Source organism: Oryzias melastigma, linkage group LG8 (genome assembly GCF_002922805.2).
Source record: "Oryzias melastigma strain HK-1 linkage group LG8, ASM292280v2, whole genome shotgun sequence".
Lineage (NCBI taxonomy): Eukaryota > Metazoa > Chordata > Actinopteri > Beloniformes > Adrianichthyidae > Oryzias > Oryzias melastigma.
The window spans coordinates 14,803,940-14,824,513 of NC_050519.1; the positions used below are offsets into that span (position 1 = coordinate 14,803,940).

The 20,574-nt window shown below is 37.6% G+C and overlaps 2 protein-coding genes across 2 annotated transcripts in view; both read left to right on the forward strand.

Moving 5' to 3' along the window:
* The window catches only part of slc6a16a (solute carrier family 6 member 16a), a 14,799-nt gene extending 12,351 nt beyond the window's left edge, over window positions 1-2,448 (forward strand). The window contains exons 10-12 of the mRNA XM_024271339.2: window positions 23-182; window positions 254-416; window positions 1,486-2,448. Of these exons, the coding sequence (XP_024127107.1) occupies window positions 23-182; window positions 254-416; window positions 1,486-1,830 (668 nt within the window). The 3' untranslated portion in view covers window positions 1,831-2,448. The remainder of the gene's footprint in view (window positions 1-22; window positions 183-253; window positions 417-1,485) is intronic.
* A 1,832-nt stretch (window positions 2,449-4,280) lies between these two features.
* Window positions 4,281-20,369, forward strand: slc17a7a (solute carrier family 17 member 7a). The gene is made up of 13 exons (XM_024272936.2): window positions 4,281-4,444; window positions 12,863-13,115; window positions 13,215-13,333; window positions 13,427-13,541; window positions 13,610-13,697; window positions 13,837-13,923; window positions 14,441-14,583; window positions 14,653-14,802; window positions 16,515-16,647; window positions 16,970-17,080; window positions 18,080-18,207; window positions 18,289-18,358; window positions 18,431-20,369. The coding sequence occupies exons 1-13, from the start codon at window positions 4,383-4,385 to the stop codon at window positions 18,721-18,723; spliced, it is 1,752 nt and encodes a 583-aa protein (XP_024128704.1). The 5' UTR covers window positions 4,281-4,382; the 3' UTR covers window positions 18,724-20,369.
* The last annotated feature ends 205 nt before the right edge of the window (window positions 20,370-20,574 follow it).

A 20,574-nucleotide genomic window follows, 5' to 3' on the forward strand; every position in this document is an offset into this window, starting at 1 on the left:
TTTTTTTTTTTTTTTTTTTTAGTGTCTAGCTGTGCTTTGGGCTTCCTTATTGGATTATTGTTCACCCAGCGATCTGGCAACTACTTTGTGACCATGTTTGACGACTACTCTGCAACTTTACCTCTGGTCATTGTAGTAATTTTTGAGACGATCAGTGTGGCGTGGGTTTACGGCACAGATCGGTATGATATGCTTAATTCTCATTTATTAGTGCTCAGCTTAATTTTTTCCTAAGTGTTTTCTCCATCTGCAGCTTTTTAGATGATATTGAAATCATGCTCAAGTGGCGCCCTCCAGTGGTGTACAAGTATCTGTGGAAGTATGTGTGCTTGCTGGCCATGGTGGGGCTTTTGGCTGCTAGTTTGTTGCGTATGATCTTCAAAGGGCCCACTTACACTGCCTGGAACCAACAAACAGTAAGTTGTCATGCTGTTTATATGTAATCAGATAATCAGGATTTACAGTAAAACTTGATTTTAATGCACAGTGACAGTTGATCTGTTTTTCAGGCTTTCACAACTTTCCTTCCTCCAATTTTTTTTTTTTAGTCTTGTAGGTGATCAAAGGTAGTATGTATGTAGTATACTGTATATGTCCTGAAATTTTCTTTGACCATTTTAGTTTGTATTTGGATTGGCAGCTGGAATTCACTTCTGTCTTCCTCTCAAGCATGACCTGCACACTCTAAGCTTCTGAGCGAAGAGTTTCAAACTTTCAAGTGTTTTACTTTAACTGCTTTTATTTAAAAAAAATAAGCTCATAAATTGTAAAATTTGAGTAGGAATTTGCTGTTTTTTGCATATCTGATGTTTATCATTTTTTGTTAAAAAAACACTTTTAGTAATGAGGCATAGAGCTCTTCAAGGCGTCAAAAATGTTCAAATATATTTAAACTAAACAAACATATCTAATGGATGATGGGTTTTTTATGTAGTAATTCTCCCAAAGTCCCACTCAGATCTTCTTTTGATCTATTTTAAAATCATTCCCATTGTTTTTTTGATAATGATTGTGCCATTTTTAGACAAAATTTAAAAAAAACTCTTGTTTTCTAAGGACATAGTTCCTGCAGAGGAGCAGAAGTTCATTAGAAATTTGCCTCTGAGCTGTGGGCGGGAGTGTTAATGTGGGGGCGACCCTGCTCCCCTTTCCCTCCTCGTGGCTAAGAGTTTAATGGCTTGGCCATTGTATTTTCTGCGTCACAAATAATTTCTTTTTCAAACTGCTTTTTTAAAATCTCCTGATTCATCACTGTATAAATAAAAAATACTAAAAAAAAAGAGTTTTATTTATATATCATTCGAAAAATGCCACAAAAACATGTTAAAAACATGTTAAAAACACAATTTTAATCGGAGTCTGTCTTTGAAAAAATACCAAAAATAAGTTTGAAATGAATAGAAAAAAACACTGTTTTTTTTTTAAGTTCTGCCTAAAGGCTGATTATACTTTCCTTACACTGATTCTTTCTCCCCGTCTTTTCAGGCTTCTGAGATGACTCTCGAGTACCCAGGTTGGGCCCTGGCTATGATCATCTCGCTTATAGTCTTCGCCAGCCTACCGGTGCCAATCGGCTACATTCGTTCGGTGTTAAAAACCCGCGGCACACGCGACACTCCATCCCCAGAAGGAGCTGGCCATGAGATGCACCGTGAGCTGTACACCAAATGCAACTCCACCGATCAGCTGGAGTCCAACTCCCACCACGCTCCCTCCCAGGAGGACGAGGGTCATCACAGGATCAACTTCCTGCCGGTGGGCAACGAGCAGTACCAGCTTCTGCCCCAACAGGAGGATGAGGAAGAGGAGGAGCAAGACACGGGGGTCTGAAGGGGCTCCAGACCTCGCTTGTGAAAGGACATTATTTTAAACCAAAGTGTTGGAGGAAAAGTCGTGGAACAGTGGATAACAAGCCTTTAGACTTTAAGGATTGACAGATTTGATCGTTATCAGAGGAGGAATCTGTGTTTCAGCTTTATCTTCAGCAAATACTAAAGTGTTGATGAGCCAAAAAATTTGTATATAACTGCTGGTGAATTCAATGTAACTTCCAACTCTTTTTTTAAACAATTTAAAAGGGAGTTGATGCTTTATCAAAGAGAACTTTATTTTGAAGTATTAAACAGTTCAAACCACCAACAGTCCAGCTCGACTCTCAAAGTCACAACAGTCTAAATAAGCTTTATGTTGGTTTTGTTTTTCTTAGTTTGCATGAAATCATTCTGAGCTGAGAAACTGTGATGCATGACTGTGTGAGCGTGCGTGTTTGAACATTTCTGATGAGAACCAAAAAAATATATATACATTTAGAAAGCAGAGTATTACAGCCGATTCATTTTACCTCGCAAAACGGAAGTTTGAACACGTCTTCCAGTAAATATGCAATGTAGCAGTGTTGTACAGTGAGCTGTGACAACTTGAATAAACATCTCGATGGCATCAGCTTGACTATTTTTCCTGTGATATTACTAAAAAAAAAAAAAAAGTTTTTTTCTGTGTTTTAGAGCATAAACGTGTGCAAATAAGTAAAAACCACATGTGCTATCATGAAAATCTGATGAAAAAGTGAACATTTGTATCACATCCTTGTGTTTTTTTTAAATAAAAATAGTTTCAGGAAATTCCTGATTTTGATTGAACCAATAGAAGCGAGAAAAAAAAATTGGTTTAGTCATGAGATGCAAAAATAATTTTGTTTGTGATATTCTCTCAAATATATTTTCCTGGTGAAAGTTTTAAAGGAAGGCAGGTTACACCTTGAACACATCACCGGTCATTACAGAGCAATGAAACAATTGAAGAACTAACATTAATAACAGTACAAAATATGATTCAAAAGTCAAATTTGTAAAATTTTTGCTACTTAAACAAATGCTATAAGTGTTCCCAGAGTGCTTTTAATTACAACTGTGTTATTTTTTGTCATTTTCAGGGACATTTTCTAGCATTTTCTGCGGAGCGGCAGGAGTTTGGCGTTCAAGTTAGCCTGCTCTCACTTCCCATAATCTTTTTGTTTACACGTTCTCCCACTAGCTTACAGCCCCTCACACCTCCAACCTAACATTGCCGGTGCAACAACAATGGCAAGCGATATTAGAGCTATCCAGATTTGATTCAGATGTCAGTTCAGATGAGGAAAACAAAGACATTCACGGATCTATTTGTCTGCAAGTGGACGAATCATAATGGAGGGGAACAGGGAGCTTCTGACTCAACTGTAGCACAGCTGCAAACGTTAAATGGCAAAGTTTCATCTGCTCCTGATCCACAATAATATAAATAAAGAAACACTCAGAAAGCAACTTTAATATGTCCTCCATATTAAAGTTGTATGTCCTCCATTTTGAAAAAATACTACAAGATCATGTTAAAAATATGATTTTCATTGGGGTGTCTGCTTCATGCGTCCATGAGGACTTAGTAAGGTTGTTTAAATTGGATTATTTAGTTATTCCAGTTAAAAACTACATATAGTTTGGTATGTGCATAACTAAAAAGTAAAATATATTACTCACCTATTCTTTTTTTCTCAAATCAGAAGCAAAATAATACTTTCAAAAGCTGATCGTTGAAAAAAAAAAATGAAGAAAAAAAACTCACTATTATGTGCAGTTCACTGATTCTTGAGGGTTAGGGGAAAAAACACCTTCAGAAATTCTGGAACACAAAATATTTACTATATTGATAAGAGTTGCATATTACTGTAGACAAAGGTGCAAAAAGGGTGTTTAAAAAAATTATGTGTACAGTAATGCCAGTAATTACAGTTGTGAGAACTACGTCAGACACGCTCAAAGCTTGTAACAGCCCTAGTTCTGATTTATGTAGCATTTAGGTACTGTGGCATAATGTTCATTTTTTTTTACCTTTAAGGGTTTTCAGACTGAAAGGTTTTCAAAACAACCATTTTTTAATGTGATCTGCTGTTTCAGAAGACCACATCATAATCAGTCTACCTGCATGCTTTTTAATGATAGGTTTTCCCAAACTAAAATAAACAGACGGAAGAAAGGAGGTTATGAAAAGTGTAGCATCATAATGTTTATTTTTATTGTTGAGATCAAAACAGAAGTTTCTGTTTACTAAAATGTGCTAAAATAATCCAAAATCTAGTTTTCCCTGCTTAATAGCTGCTCATCTGGAGCTTCTGTTGTTTCTTTTTTTCCAGTAAACCTCGTTATATTCAAATCTATCCAAAGCTGCATGAACTTACCCTGGAGGAAAGAGGCTCGTACACCTGCCTGCGGCCCAGCTGAGGGAAGCATGCAGGTCCGTGCAGGGAGGGGTGAGATAGAGAGCCGGGGAGGAACCGGTGCGCGCTCAGGCACGAAAGGCGCGCGCGCAGGACATCAGCACACCGGCCGGGTCAAGGAGCTGCAAGGATGGAGATCCGACCAGACAGGTTCAAGGCGGTGGCGGGCAAAACTCTGGGGAAAATTCACAGGTATGCATTTATGACGAGCGTTCCTTCCACTGTCCTGACCTGTGCCAGATTTGGATTTTTACGCGTTTTGGTGCGCGGGATGCAGAGGCGTTATGGTGGGTTTCCACGCGCTCCTGTCCCCCAGACAGTAACTTTTAGACTAAATAAGAGAATAAAAGTTTATCTATTTCTAACGGGGAGAGATTTAACTGTTAGTTTGAGGTTCCCGAACATCACGAAATCTGTGCGCAGTGCGCTTTGGAGAGCTTTGACTTAAAAAAAAAGTGCGTAAAATGGATATGTGATGTGAATTGTTTTTTTCTATAGTTGATTATATTTGTCATTTGTGGTCAAAGCGATATTTCAGATTAGAAGAAAGTCTGGTTATGTAATATGTCCGTGCCTTAGTCAGTGCCATGATGACCTGCACGCTACATAAATCTATCTATCTATCTATCTATCTATCTATCTATCTATCTATCTATCTATCTATCTATCTATCTATCTATCTATCTATCTATCTATCTATCTATCTATCTATCTATCTATCTATCTATCTATATCCATCCATCCATCTGACATTTTTAAATTTGTCCTCACAAATAAAGTTTTTAAAACTTTACCCGTAAAAACTTTATTTATTAGGATTGTAAAATGCATGACATTTTTTTAAATTGCTGATTATAATCAAGATAGATTGAAAATTTCACATCCGTAATTGGATTTACACAATTTTTAAAGCACTTTTCATATAATTGATACAAAACATTCCAGATTGATAGGAAATGTAATGATGAAAGTTTGATAAATCTTTTAAGTGTCCAATACAACATAATTTATGTGGTCCATTCCTCTCAACTTTTGCTGGTTCTCACAGTGTTTGAAAACAATCAGCACAAATGAATTGTAGACTGATGGACCCCAAAATGTCAAGGTAAAAAGAAAGAGATTAAATACACTGATGGAGCTCCTTGCAATAACCGTTAAGCTTTCACTCTCTCTGGATTTGAGGTAGCAACCAAACGTATAAATCCCGTCCTGAAATAGCCTGTTTTTCAGTCCAGCTGTCGAGCCATGCAAATCCCTGAACTCTCCCCTCCCACTCACTCCATCCCAGCCCATGTCACTTCCTCCGGCCGCTGTCTCCTCCTTCATCTGCTGATGCACGGGCACAGGACACTTTCAATCCACTGGGGTCTCCTAGATTTAACAAATCTCAGGCTTTTTCTCTTCCTCTCTCATTGGTCTGAAGCCACGTGTGCACACAGCCTGAGCGGATGCTGTCGGAAATATGATGCTCTGGACCCCATTCAAACTTTAGAGGACATTTCTTCAGCTGATCAAGTGACTTTTAGGTGCAGATAGATTAATAACATGCTTTTTTTGCAGCTATTAACAATAAAATGTGTTAAGTATTGGCAAGCAGGGCGTCCCTGCATGGTGTAACTAGATGAGAGCACTGCAAAGAGAAAACCGTGATGGAAGCAGCCAGGAGTTCATCTATTATTTAGGCTTTTTCTCTATCAGAATGCATTTCTTGTTTCTATATTAAACACCACAAACTCCACATCTGTTCTATACCGTTACATTTTTAAACAAAAGCCTTTAAAAAATGCATGCACGTTTATCCAAAACTCTTTAACCTGAACTCTAATCACCAAAGCTCCTGTATCTGACAGGTATAAAAATGTCCTCCACTAGTTATGAAAAGACTTTAAAATGAATTGACCAGTGCATCTGCAGGATTGCTTGGCTACAACGCCAAAGCTTATGTTTCACAACACCCAATGCAACACAGAATATAACAAGTAATCCATATTTAATCCATTTTACGTGCAGCAGAGTGCATTTCTGTGTTCCCACCTTCCAGTTTTCATTCGAAGTGCTCCAAATAAAATATTCAGGTGAGAAATTCTGCGGTAATTATTGGAAATATTTGCATTAGTTTTTTGTCAGAGGATTTCCAATTTTTACCTACTTTTGTGCAATTTTATTGCCATTCACCCAAACCCTTTAGTAAAAAAAAAAGATTTCTTGATATATTTTGTGTGTATTTGCAGAAGCATGCTGACGTCCACACTGTGCAAAAGCATTCACAGATGATGTATTTACTGTAGCCGAGCAGTTTGAGGAGTCAGCTGCAACCACCCCGCATGGCTGGTTTCTGGCAGCAGTGCTGTTAGTATGCATGATATCAGTGCAGCTTCTGCATGTCTGAACTGCTTCAGTTGCTGGGTTGGAGTGAAAAGACAAAAAAAAAAAAAAACACGTTACAATAAATTATTGTACCTTCTTGACTCATTTTAACTGATAATGCTTATTGATTAAAAGAGTATTTTTTAAATAATATTGAGTTCACGAAGGTCATGCAGGTGATTATTTGTACAATAGATCGTGTGTTTCCAAAGGAGAGAGAGGGGGAAAAGGCGAAGTGACAGGATGGGGAGGAGGGCGTCTCCCTGGGTGACACAGTCCCACCGAGACCCAATCTGTTCACTTTAGGGATGGATAGAGGCTCACAAAGAAATGATCAATAGTACACTTTCACAGAATAATTTCATTGTATGGTTGATAATCAAATAAAAAACACTTTTCCTTTTTGCTGGAAAAGAAAAGATAAATATTTGAATATAAGTGTGAAGAACTGCTGTTATGTAGGAAATTCACTCTCTTGCTCTTTTTCTGCCTTATTCATGTGAGGGAATTAAGGAGAAAACTCACCCAAACTAGAAACTTTTAACTCAGACTAATAAAGCACGTGAGATTATTGCACATACACGAACTGCAATAATATAAACGTTAAAATTAAAGGTTTTATTATATTTAACTGTTGGTAGTTGATGCCACATTTATTATTGAATTTATTAATTCAAATGATAAATCCTGCTTTGTCACTGTCTAAAAAGTTTGTTTTTTCTTTTAGCTGCCTTCCAATCTCATAGTTTCATATGAAATAATCAGTTTGAATAGTTAATCTCAAAGCATAATTGAAGGTTAAATGCATAAAGTAAAATTTAACGCAAAGAAACCACTTCTAAAAATTGTGTTTGTTATTGTTTTTCTCAACAAAATTCCAATATGACAGGAAATTTTAACCAAAATACTGTTTTAAATGTTTTCAGCTCTTATTTAAAGGAAGTCAGATCTTTAAATTGTGTGGGTTAAATCATAAATTGTTTTCTAGTGTTGAAGTAAATAACTATAAAGAAATGTTTTGCCAAATGTTTTGTAGAGTTAATGTTAAAAATGTATTAAGTTATGAATAAATTGAGACATTTTTATACATTTCAAATTTTTATTGTTTTAAGCTTGTAAAGTACTTTGTATTGATTACGTTTGCAAAGTGCTTTATAAAATAAGTTGGATTGGATTTGATTTGATTTCTGGTCTTGTGTGGTTTGGTCTGATCTGATCTGATTTGATTTGATATATGGTCTTGTGTGGTTTGGTTTGGTCTGATCTGATCTGATTTGATTTGATTTCTGGTCTTGTGTGGTTTGGTCTGATCTGATTTGATTCAATTTGATTTGATATCTGGTCTGTTTTTTGTTCTAATTTGATTTCATTTCTGGTCTGATGTGATTTGGTTTGGTTTGGTTTGGTCTGGTCCTGTCTGATTTTATTTGATTTCTGTTGTAGTCTGGTTTGGTCTGATTTGATGATTTTACTTCCCTTGACTTGATTTGTTTTCTGGCCTGGGCTGGTCTGGTTTGAGCTGAACTGATTTCAAGTCTGATTTAACTTGTTTTCTGGTCGGATTTGATTTCATTTCTGGTCTAGTCTGGTCTGGTTTGATTTGATTTGACTTTCCTTGACTAGACTTGATTTGATTTCCGGTCTGGGCTGGTCTGGTTTGGTTTGATTTGATTTCTGGTCTGGTCTGATTTGGTTTGATTTCTGGTCTGGCCTGGTTTGGTTTGGTTTGATTTGATTTCTGGTCTGGCCTGGTTTGGTTTGGTTTTGAGTTTGCTGCACTTGATTTCTGGTCTGGTCTGATTTGATTTGATTTCTGGTCTGGCCTGGTTTGGTTTGGTTTGATTTGAGTTTGCTGCACTTGATTTCTGGTCTGGTCTGATTTGATTTCTGGTCTAGTCTGGTCTGGTCTGGTTTGTTTTGAGTTTGCTTCACTTGATTTGATTTCTGGTTTTGGCTGGTCTGGTTTGGTTTGGTTTGAGCTTATTTGATTTGATTTTTAGTCTAGTCTGATTTAATTTGATTTCTGGTCTAGTCTGGTCTTGTTTGGTCTGGTTTGTTGTGAGTTCGCTTCACTTGATTTGATATGTGGTCTGTTTTTATCTGGTATGGTCTGGTTTGGTCGGGTCTTGTGTGGTTTGGTTTGATTTGATGAATGTCCTCAATCTGCTAGAAGTTTGTTTTTCTGGCGACCTCAGTTTAATGTACAGTTCATCCCTAAATCTGTCTGTATGAGGGTTGTGATATTCTCGGGGCTGCTTTTTCTTTCTGACTCATGGTTTGAGGACCATCAGCTCCTCCCTAAACGAACAGAAGGAGCTCCGTGGGAGTTGCTCCCCATCAGTACTTTGAGCTCTAAATGAGAACAAACACGTATGCTGCACGCTAACCAACCTAGCAGCTAACTCACAAAAAGTATTTAGACGGCAGGTTGATTAGCTCTTTAACTCACCACATTTGTTAGATACTGTCCTACTGTTTTGGACTCACGGGGTTGTTTGCCCTTTAGAAGAAGGCATCTGTAATGAAGCGGCGTTTGTGCTGTGGGCTTGTCTCGTTAGCTCGTACCATATGGGCAGGTGTCAAGCTGCAGCCTGCCGATGTCTAATGAAGCCGCTCCTGAAGGCCTGCCCGACTCAGAAGCAAGACACTGACTTTGGAGGCTAGTCAGCACATTTTTTCAGCACTGAGGAACTTCAGTCCTCAGTTGTATTTTAAAGACCCACTCCAATGAAAATTGTGTTTTTGGTGCTTTTAACATTAAATTGGGGCATTTTTCTCATGACGGAGGAGATACATGAGGAACATTAAGATTTAACTGCATTTCAGTATTTATTTTTTCAAATCAATGTGAACCAGGAGAAGTTTAAAAAATAATATATTTTTATGTAGAAAATACATAAATCAGGCCATGAACTTTCTTCTCTGAGCTCTCAGAAATGGGGACAGGAAAAGGGGCGGGATTGCTCCCACCCACAAAAACTCATAGGCAAATTTCTAATGAACTCCTGCCGTTCTACAGAAACTATGTCCTACAAGACAACACAGATTTTGGCTAAAAAATGGCTAAATCCTAATTAAAAAATCACAGGGAACAATTTTAGAATTGATCAAAAGATGATCGAAACTAAAAGGATAATACTATTCAACTATTTTTATAATATTAGATTTTAAAATTCATGCACATCCATCCTCTATTCCCATTTAGTTCTGTGCAGGAGTGGTGTTATGGAAGTGCATCCCAGCTACGGAGCTAAGGGGGAATACATTTGGAACAGATCACCTAAGGGACACTTTAGACACCACTCAGCCCATGAAGCATTTTTTTTTGACTGCGTGAAAAAGCTGGAGTTTCCAGAGAAAATTCACACATAATAACTCAGGGATTCGAACCATGCCTGCTATCCACTGCACCAACATTAATGACTTCACTATTTCGGGTCAGCACGAAACGTGTGACCCGATCAAAAGAGGGAATGTACAGAACCGCCCCTCCATATTCATTTCCGGAAGTAAATCATTTTTGTAATCCTAATCTGAACGCTGAGGCAGATTAAGAGAGCGGGAGAGTCTGCATGCCTGTTAATCTCTTACAGATCCAAGAGCGTTGCTTCATGAAGTATTTCTCCTCTGTTACCCATCGTGTTGAATCCTTTAGGATCACAGATTCAAGATTTATTCATTGTATTTGCATATAGAATTTTTTTTGTGGTTGTAAAGAGATTATGAGCTGCTGTGGGGAGATGGGAGGGAGAGAGAGCGGTCCGCATTCTGTAACAACATCTTGTTGAAAACAGGCAGAGAACAGGGCGTGCAAGCCAACAGATAAATAGATAGTGACAGATTATGGTGTAAAAGCAGGAGTGAATAATTTATCTGACTCAAAAACATATCAATAATTAACCGGCTCCACAGTCTGACTGGGTTTGTGTTAACCTTCCTGAATAAGTTATCATCATGAAAGTCTTATTTTGGGACATATTGAAGGCCAGGGTTTTTTATTTCTAAAAGTACAACAAACCTTAAAACCTTCATCACGTCTTTTTTTTTTTTTTTCTGGAATGATTCTCCAGCTCATTGACTAACTAGATCAGCCTAACACAAAGTGGATGGTCGGCACACGGCTGTGCATTGCAGTGAACTGAAACATGACCAGAAACACACAACAAAGATAAAATAGGAACGTGTTGGAAACTGTGGCATCGTGTCTGATTAAACAGAGGTATTCTGGCCCAATGTGTGTGTGTGTGTGTGTGTGTTAGTGGGGAACTGTTGTTGAGGGTATTTGGGTTGTAAAACACAGATGGCCTCTCTTCTGACTCCTCTGTGTGACTCCTGTGGAAAAAAAGCCACACGGGAAGATGCTACTTGATAAAAAATCTGAGTCGTGATTCTTAAACAATAGCGTGAAAAGTTTTTTTTAAAGCTTTAAATGTGTGGGATTAAAGGAAATGTGGAGTATTTAGGAAAAAGGACAATTTTAGGTTTGCTTCTTAAATATTAAAATATTGAGTATAATTTTTTTTTTTACCACAATCTATTTACAAAAATTAACAACTTTTTTTTAACATAAAAAATTATGCAATAATTATATCATTCAATTGGATCATTTTGTTGACTATAAATGAAGGCATTTATGTTTTATGGGTTTTTTTTTGGTGGTTTGGTTGACTAATTAAACAGTAGCTTCAGATCCTTAATGAGATGACATGGAAAAGAACATGCAGCCTCTGCTGCCCAACTAGTGACATGTGCTTCCACATGCTGGGACTCACCAAGTCGGACACGACCCCAACATGGAGCGTGCTGTCTGCATGGAGGCGCGTGTCCGTGCGTGTGTGACGGACACACAAATGATGTCAAATCTGTGACGCAAAAAAAGGAAATTAGTGGAAAACATCTTGGTGCTGTGAATCTGTATTTTTAGACACATTAAATTTAGACTGTCAAACTCTATTTTTAAATGTTATTCATGTTTCCCACCTACATGATTAGAAGTTTTAGTCAAATCTTCAAAAATATTACTTTTTTAGTTTTTTTAGTTTCTATTAAAGGATAATTGAGCATTTGAGTACTTAATATTGCTTAAGAAATTCATGAAAAAATTAGATTTTGGTTAAAAACAGTAAAGTAACTTTAAACTTGTGCTTTTTTCAGATTTACTTAATAGGGACAAATGCAAAAAAAGGATAAAACAATCTGATGTCTGCATCAGTTTTTATTGTCATATCGAAAATTGTAACAGCTAGAGGAGCTTTCACAGAAATCATAAATAAACAATAAAAGAATACCTGCAAAACCAACAGTAAAATTAAATAAATGACAATACAATGCACTCATTTGCATGCTTCACACGAACACAGGATATTTTATGCAATGTGGATGCACTATTGATGCTGTATGAACCAAGATTTGGTTTTTATGTATCTAGAAACCTCTAGATATTTTTACCACTTTAATTAGTAAATTACACTGAAAAAAAACACCCCTAAAAATAAGTCAAAAGTTCTTACCTCATTGGAAGATTTGCTTAACTAAGGAAATAATCTGCCGAAAGGATAAGAAAAGAGTGATAAGACTACAATTCTAGTCATTGAGACACATTTTTTGTTTTTTTTTAAATAATGGTCTTTTATTTTGAAGATTCAGTTTTTGCATTGTCCTGACCTTGGTCCGTGGACTAGTGTCTGCAACCTTTAACAGTAAAAGAGTCATTTCGGCTCGTTTTGAACTGATTAAAACTTAGAAGGAGCCACATAATCTTACTTTAGCCTTTAAGAAATTTGGATTTGTATTCATGACATTTTTTATAAATAATATATTAATTACGCCTATTTTTTACGGCACGAGCAAAAGCAAAAATATTAAAAGAACCTAGCATCTCTCAAAATGTGATTTTATTCATTATTTTTTTTTTTTTACATCTGACAAAAGCTCAAATCACTTTTTACCAAACTTTTGCTTTGCATATTAAATCTGTGCATTCTGGAGGTAGAGTTGAGCAAACAAGACATCTTTAGGTCAACAGGGATGTAAAAACCTACAAAGTTTATCATCTATGTGAACCTCAGCCATTAATTTATAAATGTAACTAACTACTCTAAATTAAATAAATGCTAATTAAGAAAATAATATATATTTTTAAAAAATATTTAATCATGTAAACAGACATTTTTAAAACCTAAAGTCGTTTCGGGATCTAAACTTTTTTCAGACGATGTATCCCACCATCTTCTCTGCTCTCAGGTTGATCGAGAAACGCCAGCCGAATGGAGAAACCATTGAGCTGTCGGCAGAGGGCCGCCCTGAGCTGGTGGAGGAGAAGGAACTGCCCGTGGTGGACTGCACCTGCTTCGGTCTGCCCAGGCGGTACATCATCGCCATCCTGTCTGGCCTGGGCTTCTGCATCTCCTTTGGTATCCGCTGCAACCTGGGTGTGGCCATCGTGAGCATGGTCAACGACCACACTGTCTACAAAGGCAACAAGGAAGTGCTGGTGGTAAGAAGGGATTTCATTTCTCACTAACTTGGATATATGGAAAGGAACGATAATATCATTAATTAAAACTAAAGATCGCGCTGTGTTTCGTCCTGACAGGCTGCACAGTTCACCTGGGATCCAGAGACAGTGGGGATGATCCACGGCTCCTTCTTCTGGGGCTACATAGTCACACAGATCCCGGGTGGATTTATATGTCAAAAATTTGCAGCAAACAGGTTGGTTTTGCTCAATCGAAGCCCCAAATGTCCTATTTGATCCAATTTATTCTCACTGTTCAATCTGAGGAAGTCTGTTTGTCTTTTTTTAAGAGTGTTTGGCTTCGCCATAGTGGCCACATCCACGCTCAACATGCTGATTCCATCTGCGGCCCGCTGCCATTACAGCTGCGTCATCCTCGTCAGGATATGTCAAGGCCTTGTCGAGGTACGACACAGAGATTGTGCGTGTGTGTTTGTCTTGTCAGACTTTACTTTTTTTCTTTTGCCCCTCAGGGTGTATCATACCCCGCCTGCCATGGGATCTGGGCTAAGTGGGCGCCTCCTCTGGAGAGAAGTCGGTTAGCCACAACAGCCTTTTGTGGTAACATTTTCCCTGAATTCCACAGACCTGTTTAGATTAATTTTAAAAATGATTCTAAAGGTTTATTTAGAGCGCCTTAAAATAAATATAATGCATTTTGTTGATTCAAAAACTTATTTTTATGTGTGTGATTTCCCAGGATCCTACGCAGGGGCAGTAGTGGCTATGCCTTTAGCTGGGATACTGGTGCAATACATCGGGTGGCCTTCTGTATTTTATGTCTATGGTTAGTACTCTAATACTCTTTTTTGTATTTATCAGCTGCATAATCTTCATTTTTTGAAAAAAATCTCCAAACTTTCACACCAGTTTTCTATTTATTGCTTATTTAAAGACCAACTTTGATCATCTTTGCATCTATTTTTTACTATGATAATGTCAAAAACTCAAAAATGTGTTATTTTCTGGACAGTAAATCACTTCTGAGTTGTGGGCGGGGCCGTTGGCACAGAGCAACCCCGCCCCCCTTTCACATTGTTGAGAGTTCTGTTTACATGCTGTCCAGCTAGCTTACAGCCTTTAATACATACTCTAAAGGTAAACTAAAAGTATATTATCTTAAATTTAGTTTTAAAAAAGTATGCTTGAGTTTACTGATTTTTATTAAGGGACTCTATATATATATATATATATATATATATATATGTGAGTCCTCGATCATCAGAAAAAATAAAAAGGAAAACACATTTTTTCTCAGAGTTTGACTTTAAGTACATTTTTACCCTTTTCTACTTTTTTCTCAGGCAGCTTTGGGATCTTCTGGTACATGTTCTGGGTCCTGGTGTCATACGAAAGCCCTGCAGCCCACCCCACGATCACAGCTGAGGAGAGGAAATACATCGAAGACTCAATCGGGGAGTCTTCAGCGTTTCTAAATCCCCTTCAGGTAAACTGTTTCCCCTTCGTTAGATTTGCCAAGTTTTGATCTCACTCTCTGTGTGGCTTTTGGTTGCAGAAATTTAAAACTCCGTGGAGACAGTTCTTCACCTCCATGCCGGTCTACGCCATCATCGTGGCCAACTTCTGCAGGAGCTGGACCTTCTACCTGCTGCTCATCAGTCAGCCTGCATACTTTGAAGAAGTCTTTGGCTTTGAAATCAGTAAAGTGAGTCTAAAAAACAAATGAAATAACTTCTATGAGCACAAGTTTTGAGTCTCTATAAACCTTTGTGATGTGTGTAAATGCTAATTGGAGGAAAAGTGGTGGAAAATAACACATAGGATCATCTACTTTTAAAATGTATTTATTTATTCAACCTTTATTTAACCAGGGAAGTTCTATTGAGATTAAAAATCTCTTTTTCAAAGGAGCCCTGGATTTGTTACTTTCTAAAGAAAATACAATGTTTGTGCTTTTATTTTCTAAATATTATGATATTGGTTAAGTGATACAAATATAATGTAATCCATTCTTTTCCACATGTGTGGAAAAGTAACGAAAAGTGTTTGAAGTTACAAATGTCCTGTAATAAATAGTATTAGTATATCTTAAATCCCTTTTTGTAATTTTAAATAAATTTATTTTCAGTTATTTTTTGACAAATATTTGAAAAACAAAATCCTGCTATTTAAAGCCATCAGTGTTAGACAAAAACAATAATTTAAAAAAATCAATTTTCACCCACAGAAAAAAAACTGATTCAGGATCAGGACTTCCTATAGAGGAGACTGAATTCCACACGCAGAAAAAAAACTTTTGGACAAAATCTTGCATTTTGTAATCCCATTAAGATCTAGAAAAGTCTACTAACAGAGTCTACAAACTTTCTAAATTTAACCAGTGACATACAGCAAACTAGTCTCCAAATCGGGGATTCTTAAGCCTCGTTTCTACTGCGCGGTCCAGTAATTTGTGTTTCCATCGTTAAACGGACCCATTATACAGTTCCAACCCGTACCTTTTGATGGCCCGCGTCAGTTGCAGGTCCATAGAAAAATAAAACAGAGTCGCTGTGGCCACTCTTGACCTGCAGAAAGTGATGACGACATTAGAAAGCTCCAACATAGCGTTTCCGTTTTCCTCTTTACGGCGGTATTCGTCTACTGGAATTGTCTTTCAAACGACATTAAACTCCTTTTATGAACGATGAACAAAAAGTTGAAAGCAAGAAAAAGACGATCTGCTGGATGACCTCCACTGCTTTTCTAGTAGACCCTCTACAATGACGCGGTCTACACCACGCGTGTGTCGTGGAAACAAACCGTTCAGTGGAAACGCTCGGCAGAATTAACTGGTCCTTACCGGACCGGACCGTACTGGACCACTCTGTGGAAACAAGGCTATTGTGTTTTAATTGAAAAGGTTCATCTTGATCCACGTTTCATTGTGTTCTGTGTAATCTGGTGACTGCAGATGCAAATTAAGGCCTTTTTGTTCTGTTTATCTACATTTTCCTAACAAATAAACAAACTTTTGTGAGTTTATCCAATCATTTTAAGTATCTAGGGATTTACCCTTAAATTAGATGTTTTTTTTTTTGTAGAGTTACCAAAAAAAACGTTTTTTTGATTAAATCTTTTGCTTGGATTATATGTATTTTCTTTTATAGAATGTATTTGTGTAATAATTTAAACTTAAGTTGAGTTTAAATATTTCAAACTTGGATGTTTCTTCCAAATTGAAACATTTTTTCACATTTGCTTCTCTATTTAAACAGCCCTACTAATATATCTTGTAGAATTCTCAGTTTTGGAAAAACCTAAAGCAAAATTTAAAAGAAAACATAGAAATATTGTCTTTTTTCTGTTTTAATTATCTGCTTTGCCACGTTTTGACACTGCGGCGCCTCATCTCCCCTCCACTGTCGTGTCTTTCAGGTGGGGATGGTGTCCGCTCTGCCCCATCTGGTCATGACGATCATTGTGCCTATTGGCGGCCAGCTGGCCGACTACCTGAGGACTCACAACCTGATGACCACCACCAACGTCAGGAAACTCATGAACTGTGGAGGTGAGACTTTTTAAAAGAAAGGCTGGAGAGAACTGTAAGGAAAATCCCTCAGCAGGCTCATTTTTAGTCATTTTTTAAATATTATAAAAATAACTATAAAATAAAAACTGCCTTAAAAACAGTTTGTGTGACATTTGTATTCATTTTCCACTAGGAATGAAGAGCAGCAGCTGGCTGCATTAGACTCATATTAATATTTTAGCAGAACTTAAAGGTCACATCAGCATGCGCTAACAAACACACAAGATATTTTTGACATATTTAGATCACAGTACTTTGTTTCGTTTTTTTCTTGTTTTTATGTTGTTTTTTGTTGTTTTAGGGTTCGGAATGGAGGCCACCCTCCTGCTGGTGGTGGGATACTCTCACACCAAAGTTATCGCTATTTCTTTCTTGGTTCTTGCTGTGGGATTCAGCGGCTTTGCAATCTCAGGTGAGTGACTTTTATACAAAAAAAAAAAAAGAAAAACGATTGAGTTTTGCTTTCAATATAAAAAATAGTGAGTTTATTTTTCTTCTTCATGCCTCGTCTAGTGTTAGATCGGCTGTAGCATTCATTAGATGTGACTTTAGGCAAAGATTTTAAGATTTAATGAGCCCAATTTTAAAGTTTTATTGCTGCAGGAGTTTGTGTCTAAGGCGATCAAGAGATCTATCCATCTGGAGAACATCCTGAACTGCTCCTCAGTGTAGAATCAATATGTCACTGTTTCATTACAGAACAAACTGCATTTAAATTAAAAAATGTTTGTAAAGAAAGCAGAGCTAGCTGTCACTGACAAATTCCACGTTATATTATTTTCAAATTTGATTAAATAGAACATTTGAAAAAGAAATGTTCTTATAAAAATGAAATAATTTGTTTTAAAAAGTCAAATTAATGCATTTTATGTATTAAGTTCAAGAATTTCATTTGGATTTTATAAGTGAGGATTCTATTCTTTGGTTATTTTTAAGCCCAGAACTATTTTTTTAAACATATTTCAATGATAAATCCTGGAAACATGCTTCATAAATCTTTACAAAAGCCTCTAAATGATTCAACAAGTACATAAATACTTAAAATTAAAACCTACTTTAATAAAGCAACTCCTGCTTTAAGGATTATTCTTTTTTCCAGAAGAGCAGCTCCACATGTTCAGACAATCATCCGATTGGTGGAGTAGAGCTGGAAATGTAAAAATATATTGAAGGTTTGTTCCCTACAATGGTGGTAGATTGCTGTAAAGCCCATAGAACCTGCAGGATTTGCAGTTTGGCTGCATCCAGCTCCTGTGGTGTTCAGTACAGCAGTTCCTCTGAGTCTGGGCTGAGGGAAGCTTTATTCATATTTTATACACCGAGTCAAGGAAAAAAATGGATGTCATCACATCTGTCTTACAGAGGCTTTCAGAGACATCACCCAGAGCTGTGTTTGTGCTCTCTCCTTTAGGGTTCAATGTCAATCATTTGGATATCGCCCCTCGATACGCCAGCATCCTGATGGGCATCTCAAACGGCGTTGGGACGTTATCTGGAATGGTGTGTCCTCTCATCGTTGGAGCCATGACCAAACACAAGGTGATTTTCACAGAACTTGTCAAAAGCTTGACGGTACGGTTTGTAGAAGGTGCTAAAGAGGAATCATTGACATCATTTCAGACCCGAGAGGAGTGGCAGTACGTCTTCCTCATAGCTTCACTGGTTCATTATGGAGGAGTGGTTTTCTATGGTAGGATTCGGATCAGTCAGTGTTCGGCTAAGAGTTTCTGCTCTGAATGCGGACGTTTCTCTCTCTGTTTAGGACTCTTTGCATCGGGAGAAAAGCAGCCGTGGGCCGACATTGAGGACACGAGTGAGGAGAAGTGTGGCATAATTGATGAGGACGAGTTAGCCAATGAGACGGAGGAACTGTACAGAGGGGGCGGGCAGTACGGAGCCATCAATCAACCGGTGGTTGGTTCAAATGGAGGAGGAGGAGGAGGAGGAGGAGGAGCAGGGTGGGTGACAGACTGGGACAAGTCTGAGGAGTACGTTCAACCTCCGGGATACAACTCCTACATGCATGAAGGAGAGAAGGAAACAGAGCTGACATAAAAGATGGACACGAAGGAGACGAAAGGAAGGAATGAGGGATGAGGAGAGCCACCGCTGTACCAGAACGCCCTGCTGTGTGCTTTTGTACAACATTTACATCTTGTGCATGTTGAGAGTGTGCATCTGCTTCTATCCCAGTATGTGTGGACGTGCAGGAGTCTGACGGATTTGTTTTTCAAACAAAATTAACTAAATCAGAACTTTTCTCTCTCCCGGGTTCAGAGCTACAGGTCTCGTTTTGCAAAGCGTTTGTGTGTTTCGGTGTGTGCGTCGGCCTTTTGCATGTGCAGCACTTTGCTCATGCAACAGGCGTTGTGTTGTACTGTCACGTGTAAACTGTGTACTCATACTCTTCACCTTTTTTTATTATTATTTTATTTTGAAAGGACGCAATCCTAAAACAATGGTCACCACAAAATGTGGTGTTGCTTCTTTTAAAGTATCTCAATCAATAAGATGAAAAGTGAAAAAAAAGTTTTTATTTTATTTATTTTTAAGTTGTGATATTTAAGAAATGGGTTTGGATGATGCAAACGTGATGATTGTGTAAGTCTGCGTGGGTTCATTTCTGCCGTGACTTGAAGAAGTCTTTCCAGTCTGTTTTTATGTTGTTTCATTTTGAGAGGAAATAAGGTGCTTTTGATGAAGTTTAAAACCTTGCAGATTTTTGTTTGTGCACAAAGCTACGCTTCTCCATCTTATCTCTAGGTGTTTGACCTGATTAGGTCATAAATTCCTGGAGAATTTTTATCATAAAGATGCGCCGAAACAACAGTCTGATACTTGAGGTACTTCCAGACATCCGAGCACAAACTGCATTTTTTCTTTTTGTTCAAACAGCGACTTTTCTCCATTTTTCTCCTCGTATTCTCACTATCTAAATTCGAAGTCATGCCTGTGTTGGAGGGTCAAAGCTTTTCAGCCTATCTGTGTCAGCCAGTGCGTGCAGGTGCTGGAAAATTGTGCGGTGAGCATGTTTTAATGAGCACTGTACCCTGCCTGCCCTTTCTCCCTCTGTTCCTCTCATTTACGAACACTCCATGATACCCACCTGATTTCAAACAAGCAGACTTGTCCGCTAGTACAGATTGAATGCGTGCACACGTGAATGAATTTGAAGAATTTATAATCTAAGGTTTGCAGAGAATGTGTTCGGTCGGTCACAGAACCCTTTCCGTCACATCGCCACGACACCTGGGCAATCGGGTGTTTTTCTAGCAAAGATTCTGACATATTGTGCAATACTGCAGTTCTTTGCAGTCATACATAGATTACAACAAAAAGTTTTATAGATTCAATTTAAGAATAAGAAAAGAATGTTAAAAGTGAAAATATGTTGTGATATATGTTAAAAGAAGGTTGAATTATATTGTTTAGAGTGCAACATATTTAAGACTTGAATGATTATTCCTGTGAACAGTTTCATTTCCAAGTGTTGTAGCTGTGTATCTTTAATCAAGTTTCCTATTTGTCTCAGTTTATGGCTGTTTCATTTTCGCCCCTCATGATGAAATGTGTCATTATCTGATGGGAATCTGTATTTAAAAAAAAGGAAGTGGTAATTTGTAAAGATGCAAAAATGTAGATGGGATTTAATGTATAAAATGTGAGATAACCTTGTGAAAAATAAAGATTTAAGAAGTTTACGAGGCTGGTGTTGTTTCTGCACAACCATGTTGAGGTTTTTCACACGTCTTTCCTTATTGCTACATATATTGAGGTTAAATGTCATACATGAAGAGCACAATGTATTTCTCTTTTTATTCTTTCAGGACAGATGGATGCTGGATTATCTCTGCGATTTTAGGCAAAGATTAGATAGGAGAGCAGATGCACTCAGTGGGAGCACGA

Bases quoted from the DNA above. Each gene is read 5' to 3' on its own strand.
- slc17a7a (XM_024272936.2), top strand. From the start codon at position 4,383: ATGGAGATCCGACCAGACAGGTTCAAGGCGGTGGCGGGCAAAACTCTG. The intron at 13,116-13,214 runs GTAAGAAGGGAT...TCGTCCTGACAG, and splicing joins GCAACAAGGAAGTGCTGGTG to GCTGCACAGTTCACCTGGGA. The intron at 17,081-18,079 runs GTGAGTGACTTT...TCTCTCCTTTAG, and splicing joins CAGCGGCTTTGCAATCTCAG to GGTTCAATGTCAATCATTTG.